Here is a 15,022-nt window from a genome sequence, read left to right as displayed (position 1 = left end):
AAGAGCAACCACCTGTGTTTTCTTCTGGAAGTTTTATGGTTCCAGGTCTTACATTTAAGTCTTTAAAACATTTTGAATTTGTGTGCATAATGTGTTAATAGTCCAGTTTGATTCTTTTGCATGTAGCTGTCCCAATGTCTTTTCCCTATTGAATATTCTTGCTTCATTTTTCATAGTAATTTTCCATGTAAGCCCATATTCTCTGGGCTCTCTATTCTGTTCTGTTGACCTATGTATGTTTTTGTGCCAGTATCATACTGCTTTTATTACTATTGCTTTGTAGTATAGTTTGATATCAAGGTTCATGATACCTCCAGGTATTTCTCAAGAATGTTTTGGCTATTTGGGACCTTTTGATTTTTCATACAAATTTTAGAATTATTAGTTCCAGTTATATGAAAAATGCCATTATTGTTCTGATAGGGGTTACATTGAACCTGTAGATTGTTGGGGTTGTATGGATCATGTTAACATTATTGGTATATAGAAATGCAACAAGTTTCTGTGTATTAATTTTTTAAACTGAAACTTTACTGAATTCTTTGAGTTCTGGTAGCTTTTTAAATTTTATTTATTTATTTTTTTGTCTTTTTTTAAGGGCCACACTCGCGGCATATGGAGGTTTCCAGGCTAGGGGTCCAATCAGAGCTGTAGTGACCAGCCTACGCCAGAGTCACAGCAACACATAATCTGAGCTGCGACTGCAACCTACACCACAGCTCACAGCAATGCCAGATCCTTAACCCACTGAGCAAGGCCAGGGATTGAACCCACAACCTCATGGTTCATGGTTGGATTCGTTTCTGCACCACGACGGGAACTTCATCTGGTAGTTTTTTGATTATGATGTCTATTTCTTCTTGAATCAGTTTCAGTAGTTTGTGTCCTTCTAGGAATCAGCTCATTTGATCTAGTTTATCTAATTTTGGCATACATGTACTGTTCATGGGATTCCCTCATAATCTTTTCATGTCTGTAAGTTCAATTGTAGTGTACCCTCTTTCATTCCTGATATTAGGATTTTGAGTCTTCTCATCATCCATCTAGCTAAAATTTGTCAAATTTGTTAATCATTTCATAAAAACCTTTTTTTAAATTTTGTTGATTTTCCCTATTTTATAGTCTATTTCATTTATGTCTTCTCTAATTTGTATAATTTTCTGCCTTCAGTTTGCTTTGGAATGAGTTTATCTTTTTTCTAGTTCCTTAAGGTAAAAGATTAGATTATTGATTGATAATATTGTACCTTAATTTAGGTGTTTATAGCTATGCATTTCCCTTTAAGTGCTGTTTCATCTGAAATTCATAAAGTGTGATATTATATGTTCATTTTTATTTGTCTCAAGGATTTTCTGGTTTTCTTGTGGTTTTCTTTGACTCACTAGTTCCTGGAGTGTGTTTGGTTATAGTTTATGTGGTATGTGTAGTTTTTAATTTTTTAACTTTCAAACTATTTGATTTTGCCTCTTTGAGAAAGCATATAGTTGAATCAAATTTGTGGTTTGTTTTTGCATTTTTTGACTTTTTTTGGGATTTTTAAACCTTTTACATTTAATACAAGTACTAATAAGAATAGTTATCATTGTAATGTTACTCTATTTGTTTTCTATATGTCTTGTATCTTGTGTTCCTCTATTCCTCCATTACTCTTTTCTTTTGTGTTAAACGTTTTTGAGCATACCAATTGAATCCCTTTGTCATTTGTTTTTATTATATTTATTATTTTATTAGTCATTTCCCAGATTATCAAAATTATATAAATTTATAATTAATTTGGATTAATACCAACTTAATTTCAATAGTATACAAAAACTTTGTGCCTATAGGGCTTCCTTTTTTTCCTTCCCATTATTATCATGTTGTTAGATGCTCATCAACAAAAATTTCTAATTATTATTTTATGCATTTTTCTTTTTAATCAGGAAAAACTATAAAGTATTTATTATAATCTTTTATATTTGTGTAGTTACCTTTAAAGGTGCTCTTTATATGGAGTATGATTATTATCTAGTGTCTTTTCATTTCACTTTAACATGCCCTTTTCCTCTTGTAAATTAGGTTTACAAGTCATAAATTCTGATTTGGAATATCTGAATTTCTCCTGCACTTTTGAAGATAGTTTTACTGAAAAAAGAATTTTTGGTTGACAATCTTTTCTTTCTTCCTTTTTCTTTCAGTGCTTTAAATATGTCATTTCACTGGCTTCTGGTCTCCATGGTTTCTGATGAGAAATCTGTTGTTGATTTTATTGAAAATAATTCATTTTCCTCTTGCTATTTTCATGACTTTCTCTAGTGTTTCAGCAGTTTTATTTCGATATCTTTAGGTACAGATGTCTTTGAATTTATTCTTCTTGAAGTTCATTGAGTTTCTTGGATGTGTAGACTGTAGGTTTTAATCAAATTTGAGAAGGTTTAGTGATTATTTCTTTAAACATTCTTTCTGCTCCTTTATTTCTTTTGCTGGGATATGCTAAACAGTTATGCTTACGTTTTTACACTTGATGGTGTTTCACAGGTCCCTGAGGCTATGTTTTGTTTTTGTTTTTGTTTTCCTATTTCTCACACTAGATAATAGCAGTTACCTTGTCTTTAAGTTTGCTGATTCTTCTTCTACCCATTTGCATCTGTTTACTAATTTTCTTTTTTCGCCAAGGTGTAATTCAGATTTCCTCTATTTGCCAAGGCATAATCCTCATGCTTTGTTTTAGTTCTTGAGATATGGCTTCCTTTAGTTTCTTTGAACATATTTAATAGTTGGTTTAAAGTCTTTGTCTAGTAAGTTTAATATATGGGCTTTTAATTTATCTGGCTTCTGTAACTGCTTTCCCCTGTGTATCAGCCATACTTTCTTGTTTCTTTGCATGTGTCGTTATTTTTTGTTTAAAAATGGGACACTTTGAATATCATAATGAAGCAAATGCAAAAATCAGAGTCTTTGCCTCCCTAAGATTTGTCATTGCTGCTGTTTCTTGTTATTGTTGCTATTTGCTTATTTAGTGACTTTCCTAAACAAATATTTATTTTTGTCATACGTGGTCATTGAAATCTCTATACAGTTAACTTATTCAGTTAGCTTAATGCTAATAGTGGAACATAAAAATTCTATAAATATGTCTTTTTAGTCTTTATCAAGAGCTCTATTTGTGTGTTGCAGCGTACCTTTAACATTCAGTCAGGTAGGTTGCCACTTTTCTTTAGTCACTATTTCCTGCTTGTGCAGAACCACAAGGTCCAAAAGAGGTGAGCGTTTAAGTTCTTCCCAGGTGTCTCTTGGGATGCACATGTTGCTGGGCATAAACACATCCCTTTCATGGGCACGGCCTTACAGATTCCCAGGAATATGTTGGAGCTATGCACATAGCTCCATGGGCATGTCAGTTGTCAGCTTTCCTTTAAATTTTGTTTGTTTTTTTCTCTAGCTGTTATTGTTGCCTTCAGCAACTGCAGTGTTAAGCAGTTGCCACTGGTTATTTTCAACAAATATTTTAGAGAAAAGACTCTTTCCACTGGGCATGCTCTGAGTCAGTTCAAGCCAAACTCCTGGTTTTTGTTTTTTGTTTTTCTTTTTAGAGTACTTCTAGACATTAAATAAGTAAGATTTTCTGAGGTTAGGCTTTGAAAGAGCTTAAATCCCATTCTGATTCCTCCAGTGAATTCTAGGCTGTTCTTTTTCAATCTGATTGTAGAATGTCCAATTTCAATGTTAACCACTAAGAGAGAGGGAAATGAGAATAGGGAAAGTTAAAAATGCCACAAACATGCTATTCTTACTGTTATTCAGCCATTTTAAAAAATAAATGATTTCTGGATTGTTCCAAATCTTTGGTTAATTTCCATCATTTTAGAAAAGTTGATTTGACAGTCTCTGCTACTTTTATTATTGTTTTTATGGCAGAATTTTATATTTTTCTTACTCTTCCATTTCTGATGACATCCTATAAATTAATTCATCATTGTCTTGTAGTTTTATAAGAGACATTGCCATGCTTTGTTAGATTAATAACAAGTATTTCATATTTTGGAGCTGGTATAAATGCTATTTAAAAAATTTCATTTATAGTATTTCATCACTATTATATAGAAAGTTAATTGATTTTTGTACATTGAACTTGTGTCATATAAGATTGCTAAATTCATTAATTACTTCTTACTTTATAGATTCACTGATATTTCCTAAGAAACAATTATATTTTCCATGGATAAAAGCAATTTTTATTCCTTCCTTTCCAATTAGTGTGGCTTTTAAAAAATTTAGCCTTGTTACAAAGTTGTTTTATCTTTATTTACATATTATTTATGCAGAATTTTCCTATTTAACTCATTTTGAGGTGCCACCAGTGATAATGTGGGCATATTACTTCTTTCCAGTAATTACCTCTCTCTTTTCTAAACAGATAACTATGAGGTCTTTCTCGTATCTTTTTCTTTCATCAATTTATACAATTTATACCTGTCTTTACTATATGAAACTTTTTCAAGGGAGAAAAAAGAATGTCTTTATGAAATGTTTATTCCAATGACCATCCATTGCTGAAAAGCTGGTAACTATCAAAGGAACGAGTAAAATTCACTCTTATGACTGTGCCCTTGAAATATTTTATGATATCCTTCTTCCAAACCAAATCATAATTCTCCTGTTTGTAGTGAATGTTTCACATTAACTATAGATCTTTAGAGAACTTTTTGAATTTAAAAAATTCCTTCAAATAAGAATTCTGTTGTAGAAGATGCGATTGTTCTATGTTCAGTTTCCAAAATTTAGAACTATAATGGTTTTGAAAGGTCATAAAGCCTGCCCCTTTATTTTATAGATAATAAAATAGATTTCATAATCCCTCTGCAGCAAAGCTTCCCTTTAAGTATTACTAAAATACAGGAAGTGAATTCAAATACTGATATATGTGTGTGTGTGTATCGGTATTGAGAGGTACACCTCTGCTTCTACACCCTGGTCTGACTACCATTGTCTTTCACGTGAATGACTATAATAGCCTAATTGGCCTCACTGCTTCTACTCTTGTTCTCCTGTACTCTGTATTTATCCCTTTTAAATAAAACTTGAGCACATGTATTTCTCTACTCTAAACCCTCCAGTGACTTCCTTTTTCACTCAGAATAAAAACCAAAGTCTTCATAGTAGGCTACAAGGCTTTTCCCAATTGGAACCCCATTCCCCTTCCCCAGCCAGTTACTTGACTAACCTAATCTTCCAGTAGCCTCTTCTCTTATTCTGCTCCAGGAGGTTGGCTTCTTGCCGTTCCTCTAGTAGTCCATGAACACTGTCTTAGGGGCCTGTGCACTTATTGACTCCTCTCTGGAAGCCCCCAGATATATGCATGATTCATTCCCTTTGCACTGTCAATACCGTGTTCTCAATGAGACCTCTAACATACCATCCAAATTACATACCATCCAAATTACATACCATCCAAATTACAATACAGCCATACTCTCCAAACTGCTCTAATTCCCCCCATATTCATAGCATTTATCATGTTTTAATATGCTAGAGAAGTTACTTGTTTCTTATGTTCATCTAGCTGTGCAATGCAAGGTCCATAATAGCAAGTTTTTTCTTTTTTTTAACGTCTGTCTTGTTAACTGAGGCATCACTGAAACCCATGCAAGTTCCTAGCACATACAAGACTCCCAATAAATAGGTGTTGAATGAATGCATGTGTAAAAGGATGAAACCACCTTGACAATTTAAAGCCATAATTTGGGCTTTTTGTCAAACACACAGCATTCATCATGTCTGCTTTTAGTTTGTTAAGTTTTTCAAAAATTTCAAGTTTTTACTCCTTATTTGTTATGATCTGTATTTTCTGGGTGATTTGAAATAAAACATTCTCCAGAGGTTCTATATCTAACATTTTAGACCTTCTTTTAATACTGAAAAAACAAATTGGGTAATGTAGAATATGTTATAATAATTTCTTTTTTTCCTCTTTGATAAGTGCTCATGTTAACAAACAGAGGAAATGATGACTAAATTTAGTTTCCTGGGCCTCCATAACAAAGTACCACAAATCAGATGGCTTATAGCAAGAGAAATTTATTGTCTTATAGTTCTGGAGGCTCTAAGTCCAAAATTGAGATGTTAGCAGGGCCATGTTCTCTTTGAAACCTGTAGGAGAAATTCCTCCTTGCCTCTCATTAACTTCTTAGGGTGGCCGCCGACCTCTGGTAGCCCTTGGCTTGTAGCTGCATTGTTGAAGGCCCTGTCTTTATCATCACATGGCTTTCTCACTGTGTGAATGTGTTTTACATGGCACGTTACTCTTATAAGGACATTCGTCTTATTAAATTAGGGCCCACTCTACTGATAACACCTTGATTATATCAGCAAATATATATTTGCAAACAAGGAACCTATTCCAAATAAGGTTATGATCATAGGTACTGGGGGAAAAGACTTCAACCTGCATTTTGGGAAGGATACAGTTCAACCCGTAACAATATTGTTGTCATTTGGGGACTGTTTCTTGATGGCAAAGCATACTTTGCATATGGTGGAGATCTTCCTGTTGTTTCATCAGTCAAAAATAGCATCAGTGGTTCTTAGCTTTCCTGTGTCCCCAGCCAGTACTGAAGTGAATACTATAATTGTTTCAGATACCCTGCTTCCTCACTTCGGCTGCTCTCCTCCTTGACTTATTTGGATGGCTAATACCTTGAGTCTTCTCTTGTTTCCTGTCTATCACCTCTCATCTTGTTGCCCTTTTCTGTCCTCTGAAGTACTGGGGTTCATTACTTCTACTCCTCTGTTACTGGAATCTCATTTTCCTGTTCTCCTTGTTTGACGTCCTGTGCCTAAAAGTCCTCAATCCTGGACACTTCTGATTATTTGATATCTCTTGAGCTGTGAGCATGTTTGGAAAATCACTTAGCCTGTAGACATGTGCTGGTGCAAGTTACCATCTCTCATTATACATGGTCCTCAAAGTACTTCTTAAGGATCCCTGGACTTTTCCCTGGTCAACCTCATCACTCATTTTATATAGCACTTTATAGATTTTTATTACAAGTGTAAATACCTATATTCCTCCTTGCTTCCCTCCTTCCTTTTCCCTACATGCTTAAATATTTTTTGAACAACTTACCATATGCCAGGAACTTGGCTCTGAGCTAAAAGTAGAACAGCAAATAAGACAAATTACTATTTTGTGTGTCTTGCCAGGGAAGTGTACTTAATAGACATTTTGCATTTAATAAGCTATAGAAGCAATAGGAATTTGTAGAACAGTATAAAAAATGTGCAGTGCTACAGGAACTTATAGCGTCCTGTTGGGCCATAGAAAATTTCCCAAAGGAAATATTTCAAAGCTAAGAAATGAAGGGCTTGGGTAGAGCTGGAACATCTGCAGCAGAGGCAAAATCAGGTGGAAAATCGTAGGGCTGATGGCTCTTGGTCCTCGTGAGGCATTGCACGTTGTCTGTAGACCTGCATCTTGGGGTTTGAAGGATGCAGGGTATGAGTGGAGTAGGTGAAGGTGAAGAAGCAAACAGGAGACAGATAGAGCTTCCTTCATTCCGAGCACACATTATCGCTTACTCAGAAAGAAAACTCCTACCACGAGGAGGGATTTTTCTAAGTTTGTCTTCCCTACTCTCCACACACAGACACACAACCACACAATGGCTGAATTCATTCTTCTTCCTGTCTTTCCTCCTATGTCCGAGCAAGGTATACCCTTCGTTATACTATTCCCTACCTTGCTCAGCTTCAGATCTTAGATCCAGTTCACTTACCAAGTTACCTGGATGGTTAACTTGTCAGACGACCTGGGTGCCATGTTTTCTTAATTCTTTTAAGTAATTAGACACTTTAAAGCAATTTGGGTTGGAAATCTGAGAGGTTTTCACAGAGTGTTTGTTTTTTGCTTTATAACACAACTTTAATGATTAGGTGGCACTTGCCCCAAATAACTGTTGCTAGACGGAAGGTAGAAGAATTCTTCTTACAGGAAAGTGGGAGCAGGAGCTGCCTGCACAAAGCATCTTTTTTCTGTGGGACCTGGGTTGTGAGGTATGTGGGAAATAGAAGTGGAGAGAGGTCTGTGGCTGTGCTTTTTCTCAGAATATATCAATTGGAAATGTTTAGATTCATGAAGAAATATATGTGAAATATTTATTCTTATTTTCTTAACTCTGTCCTTTCATACAATTACAAAAAAGAAATAGGAGTTCCCATCATGGCTCAGTGGTTAATGAACCCTTCTACTATCCACAAGGTTGCAGGTTCGATCCCTGGCCTTGCTCAGTGGGTTAAGGATCCGGTGTTGCCGTGAGCTGTGGTGTAGTTTGCAGAAGCAGCTCGGATCCTGCGTGGCTGGGGCTGTGGTGTAGGCTGGCAGCTACACTCTGATTCAACCCCTAGCCTGGGAACCTCCGTATGCTGTGAGTGTGGCTCTAAAGAAACAAAAAGATACATGTATGTAAGATATGCTCACACGCAGACAGCTACTCTTTTTATGCCCCTGAGTCTCATCCTTCTTTACTCATTGGTCTCTTCTTCAGAAATCAGCATTTCAGGCTTATTGGGTCGCTAAGTCTACTCTGCATTTTTTATTCAACTGTCTTAGCCTCACTCTGCCCTAGGTTCCCCAAGTTACCACTAAGAAGCTTCACCAAAGAGAGGTCAAATATTCTCTAAAACTCTATTGTTAAAACAAAATAAAAAACAGAATTGTTAAAACATATTTGAAGAATCATTCAGTGATTGGACATTGCTCTAAATTTAATTAAAAAATAGGAGGTCCCGTCATGGCTCAGTGGTTAACGAATCTGACTAAGAACCATGAGGTTGCGGGTTCAATCCCTGGCCTTGCTCAGTGGGCTAAGGATCTGGCGTTGCTGTGAGCTGTGGTGTAGGTTGCAGACATGGCTTGGATCCTGAGTTGCTGTGGCTCTGGTGTAGGCTTGGCAGCTACAGTTCTAATTAGACCCCTAGCCTGGGAACCTCCATATGCCGCAGGTACGGCCCTAGAAAAGGCAAAAAAAAAAAAGACAAAAAATATTGAATTGGTAGTAGACTCTAGATCACATTATTTTTGTGTTCCTATGATTCAAATTTGTTTGAATTTTGTTGTTTTCACTGATTTTCTCATAATTAAAAATAAAACCTTAGTTTTCTCTCTTTTATTTGTTCCTATTTGCCCTGTACTTTATCTTATATATAAATATTTTATAAGTGAATTAGTGAAGTAATATGTGGTTTAAAGTTGGTCTATACCTACATCTTGAAAAGTTACCTAATGCAAAGCAAATCGGATTTTTTTTCTTTTTTTCTTTTTTTTCAAATTGGATTTTGAATCTTTCTTGTCTTAGAAAAATTTCATGAGGTGATGGAATTTTGAGATTGAGGTAGATGCATTGACATGTGAATAATTCAGAACTCACTAGTAGGTTTTCTTCTTTTCTTTTCTTTCTTTTTTTTTTGTCTTTGTGCCTTTTCTAGGGCTGCTCCCGCAGCATATATGGAGGTTCCTAGGCTAGGGGTCTAATCAGAGCTGTAGGCACTGGCCTGTGCCAGAGCCACAGCAATGCAGGATCCGAGCCACGTCTGCAATCTACACCACAGCTCACGGCAATGCCAGATCCTCAACCCACTGAGCAAGGCCAGGGATCAAACCCGCAACCTCATGGTTCCTAGTCGGATTTGTTAACCACTGAGCCACGACAGGAACTCCTCACTGGTAGGTTTTCAGTTTATTCTCATGTATTGGAGATTTTCTAGATAAAGCCTTAATCTTAGTTTGCAGAGGACCCAAACTAATGCTCTTAAACTTGGGGATAGAACAGGTGGGATGGAAAAATGGGGAGTCTTCATTTTGATAATGCAAATGTTCTGAAAGTTGGGGTTAGAAGCAGGCTATAGTCACATTTAGGGCTGAGGAAATGATAGTCATGGATTTATAAATTACAGAGTATTTTTATTTTGGGAGGGTATTCTGGAGAGGTATACCAGTTGGGTCAGGAAATAGGTTGGCCAAAATATTAAGTCTGACTTAAGTCCTGTAAAGCCTGTAGAGATAACTATGATGATGGTTGTTATTCACATGGGATAAAATGCACATTGGTCTGTAAGAATTTGAGGGGACTGTGATATAAAAGTTTTCTAATCTAGAGACCAATTACTAGTAAGGAGATTGAAACAATAATAATAAAAAAAAAAATCTCCTGACGAACAAAAGACCAGGGCCAGATGATTTTCCTTGCAAATTCTATAAAAAAAATTGAAAGAAGATTTAGTACCTATTCTCAAACTCTTCCTTGATGAAAATAGATGCAAAAATTCTCAAGAAAATATTAACAAACGGAATCAAATAATACTTTAGAGAGTCATAGAACATGACTGAGTGGGATTTATTCTAAGGATGTAAGAAGGGTTCAGTATCCACAAATTAACTGAGATGATCTATCACATCAGCAGAATGAAGGATAAAAATCATGTGATCATCTCAGTAGACACAGAAGAAGCATTTGACAAAATTCAACCTTATTTATGATAAAAACTAAGCAAAGAAGGTATAGAGGAATATAACTCAGCATAATAAAAGCCATGATTGGCAGCCTCACAACCATCAATGGTGAAAATCTGAAAGCTTTTCCTGTAAGATCAGTAACAGGACAAGAATGCCCTCTCACATTTTTATTCAACATCGTGTTAGAATATCTATCCACAATAAAATGGAATAAAAGGAATCCAAGTCAGAAAGAAATGAAAACTGTCACTATTTGCGGATGAAATGATTCTATATGTAGAAAACGCTAAAAATTCCTTTTGAAAGCTATAAGAACTAATAAAGAAGTTTCAGGGTACAAAATCAATATATAATAATACATTGAATTTTGATATATAAATAATGAACTATGAGATAAATTAAAGAAACAATCTGTTACAATTGTGTCAAAGAATAAAAGAATGAATTTAACTAAAGAGGTGAAAGCTGTACACCGAAAACTATAGGACACTGATGAAGGAAGTTGAAGACACATATAAAAGATATTTCTTCTTCATGGATTGGAAGAAGTATATTCTTTTTTTTTTTTTTCCTTCTTTTTTGCTATTTCTTGGGCCGCTGCTGCGGCATATGGAGGTTCCCAGGCTAGGGGTCTAATCGGAGCTCTAGCTGCCAGCCTGTGCCAGAGCCACAGCAACGCAGGATCCGAGCCGCGTCTGCAACCTACACCACAGCTCAGGGCAACGCCGGATTGTTAACCCACTGAGCAAGGGCAGGGACCGAACCTGCAACCTCATGGCTCCTAGTCGGATTCGTTAACCACTGCGCCACGACGGGAACTCCAGAAGTATATTCTTAAAATGTCCATACAGCCCAAAGCACTCTATGGATTCAATGACATTACTTTCAAAATTCTAAGGTGATTTTTCACAGAAGTAGAACAGATAAATTTGTAGGAAACCATAAGAAAGATCCTTGACTGCCAAACAATCTTGAAGAAGAAGAGGAAAGATGGAAGTACCATTCTCCCTGATTTCAAACTATACTACAAAGCTAAAGTAATTGAACCTGCACGTGCACACACATCAATGGGACAGAATTCAAGCCCAGAAATAAAAATAAATGCACACATATATGGACAATTAATTTACAACAAAGAAAGAACACGCTATAGGGAAAGGATATTTGATAGTCATCGTTTCGTTATTTTATGTTACTATCTTATACCATACATAAAAATTAACTCAAGATGGATTAAAGACTGAAAGTAAGACCTGAAACCATTACATTCCTGGAAGAAAACAAGGGCAGTAACCTCACTGACATTACTCTTAGCAGTGTTTTTGTGTCTCTCAGTCCAAAATCACAGGAAACAATGCAAAGATAAATAAATGGAGTTGCATCAAATTCAAGTTTTTGCACTGCAAAGTCTTTGCAAGTGATACATCTGATAAGAGGTTAACATCTGAAATATATAAAGAACCCATAAAACTCAACAACAAAATAATAACCTTATTAAAAAGTAGAGGAAGTTCCTTTGTGGCAGAGCAGATTACGGATCTGGCATTGTCAGAATGGCTTGGGTCACTGCTGTGGCTCTGGTTAGATCCCTGACCTAGGAACTTCTACATAATTTGGCCAAGGGCAAAACATAGGTAGAGGATCTCAACAGACATTTTTCCATAGATGAAAAGATGGCCAACAGGCCCATGAAGTGATGTCAGCACCACTAATTACTAGGGAAATGCAAATTAAAACCATAGTGGGATATCACTATACACACGTTAGAATGCCTGTTATCAAAAAGGTAAATAACCATTGGAGAGGAGGTAGAAAAAAAGGGAACCCTTTTCTGGATTGGTGGGATTATAAATTGATGCAGCCGCTAGTGAAAATAGTATGGAGATTCTTAAAAAATTAAGAACTACTGTATAACCCAGCTATTCTACTTTTAGGTGTTATTTGAAGAAAATAAAAACACTAATATTAAAGGACATATGCACCCCATCTTCAGCATTATTTATAATAACTAATATGGAAATAACCTGTGTAGCTGTAGTCCATCAGCGGATGAATGGATAAAGATGTGTGTGTAAGAGATTCTTTTTATTAGTCTGTATATTTGAGAGACAGACTAATAAGTGAATATATATGGCCGACTAATATATGCATGTGTGTGTGTAAATATACACATTTGTATGTGTATAATGGAATACTACTCAGCCATAAAAAGGATGGAATCCTGCCATTTGTAACAACATAAATGAACCTTGAAGGTACTATGCTAAGTGAAGTAAGTCAGATGATGAAAGGCAAATACTGCATGATTTCACTCATGTGGAATATAAAAAGCCAAAACAGATGAACAAAATAATAAAAAACACATTGGAGTTCCCGTCGTGGCGCAGTGGTTAACGAATCCGACTAGGAACCATGAGGTTGCGGGTTCGGTCCCTGCCCTTGCTCAGTGGGTTAACGATCCGGCGTTGCCGTGAGCTGTGGTGTAGGTTGCAGACGCGGCTCGGATCCTGCGTTGCTGTGGCTCTGGCGTAGGCTGGCGGCCACAGCTCCGATTAGACGCCTACCCTGGGAACCTCCATATGCCGCGGGAGCGGCCCAAGAAATGGCAAAAAGGTTAAAAAACAAAACAAAACAAAAAAAAACCCCACTGATACAGAGGACACTTTAGTGGTTACCTGAAGGAAAGTGGGTTGGGAGTGGGTGCAATTGATGAACTGTATCACCTTGTATGGTGATGTAGGGTAACTCAACTTGTGGTGGTGATCACTTTGGGGTGCATACAGATGTTGAATTATAATGTAGTACATCTGCAAATAATAAAGCCTCATCGCTTTAAAGGAATTTCTCTTGAACATTTGTCAGCCATTGCTTGGTAAACTGAGACCTCTCACATTATATACATGTATGTATCATGCAGGTTTAGAACAGTTTGTTGGAAGAATGCAAGATTTTCGACTATACCAAGTGGCACTTACAAACAGGTAAGTAGATTGCAGAACTTTTTCCCTGAAGTGTAAGGATAAATGCTGAATTCATTTAAAGTAAGAGTACCATGAAGATTATAGAATTTTTCATCTTCACAGTATTTGGCAAATAGCACCTAACTAATGTTTCCTGGGTTTGCCAAAGCTTAGTCTGCGGTTGTTATGCACTAGTGCTACTCTATTACATAACTCCTCAGTATATGAAATTGTTCACATTCTTAAAAACAATTTCTGAGACCTAAATCTTTGGATGAATTGTATTAGAGAATTTGAGATATACTTGTTTAAATGTAATATTTGAAGTAACCGCTGATACTTAAAAATGGCTGTATGTGCCTTTGAAAACTGTTTGGCTGAATTTTTAAGTACGAGACAATGTAGAATAATTTAAATGATTAATTATTTGATGTATGGGAAAATCTCAAGAGACTAGGCTATTAGACTTGGAGATAAGAAGAATGAGTAATTTGAAGGATCATTATATTTTTCTATTCCAGCGAACAAATAAGTATGTAGACTCTGATTATCTTTAATGAAGTATTTTTTTTATGTTGAGAATAGTTGGGAAATCTTCCTTAGATTTTCTTCGAGACATGTAGATCTCCTTCTGTTCAGCAAGTTCAAGTGAATTTCTGCCCGAGATGTCCTCCAAAATTTGTTTCCTGAGTTATAATGTGATGACATGATAATAAATTGTTGTCTGGTCTTGATCTTATTCACTTCAAAAAGAAGAATATTTGTTCGTATTTCTTTCATGGAAATGTGGTTTAGTGTGGTGAATTTCCCCATGACAAGACTAGCTCTTGTAAGTTTGTGAAGCACTGCTCTTGCGGTGATGCTGTGGTCAGTGTATGTCCATGAACAATACAAATATTCTTTATATTAGTCTATACGATCAAGAGATGCCTGAGTATCGGGTGCTGTAACACGTGTGCACATTATTGGGAGGTTTACTGACCCTGGGTTCATTATATTTTAAATCACGTTTGTCTAAAATTCTGAAGAGTAGTATTGCACTAATTTAGGTCAAATTGAATTTTTCCTGAGATAAAGATTTCACTGGATTGTCACTTCTGGTCCATTCGACATGTAATATCCATTGGAAAATACCAATGAGATTTAAACAAGAAGGTCCACCTTGAGGTGATTCAGTGAATAAAAAACCTACCTGCCTCTGCCATAGCCCACCGTGGGGTATGAAAGATGTTTGGTCTCTACTTGGATGTGGATTGCTGGTGCTGGCCTCCCGAAATGTCGGGAAAGGTGTTATGTGGAAGAATGCCTATAAATAGAATGGCTGATTCTATTCCAGAATATATTGTCCTTAATGGAAACATTAAAATATATCTGCCTGAAACTGGCATTCTCCTTTGTCTGTTGGCAGCAGCCGTAAGATCTGAAGCCGTTGAAGCATTTTAGGGTGCCAGATTCTGAACTGATGAGTCACAGGAAACCATTGACAAATGGTCTTGGCTTCAGTCCCTTCACCTAAAATGGAAGCAGAGAAAATCAGACTTAGTTTCTTAACTTCCTTCCCCTGGATGAATGG

The 15,022-nt window shown here is 36.2% G+C and overlaps 1 protein-coding gene across 1 annotated transcript in view; it reads left to right on the top strand.

Annotated features, from left to right (window-relative positions):
- Window positions 1-15,022, top strand: part of USH2A (usherin) — an 811,661-nt gene that overhangs the window by 88,950 nt on the left and 707,689 nt on the right. The window contains exon 4 of the mRNA XM_047754984.1: window positions 13,407-13,470. Coding sequence (XP_047610940.1) covers window positions 13,407-13,470 — 64 coding nt within the window. The remainder of the gene's footprint in view (window positions 1-13,406; window positions 13,471-15,022) is intronic.

The sequence above is a fragment of the Phacochoerus africanus genome, chromosome 12 (assembly GCF_016906955.1).
Source record: "Phacochoerus africanus isolate WHEZ1 chromosome 12, ROS_Pafr_v1, whole genome shotgun sequence".
NCBI lineage: Eukaryota > Metazoa > Chordata > Mammalia > Artiodactyla > Suidae > Phacochoerus > Phacochoerus africanus.
The sequence above is the reverse complement of the archived record's forward strand: the minus strand, read 5'-3'. Positions and strand labels throughout refer to the sequence as shown.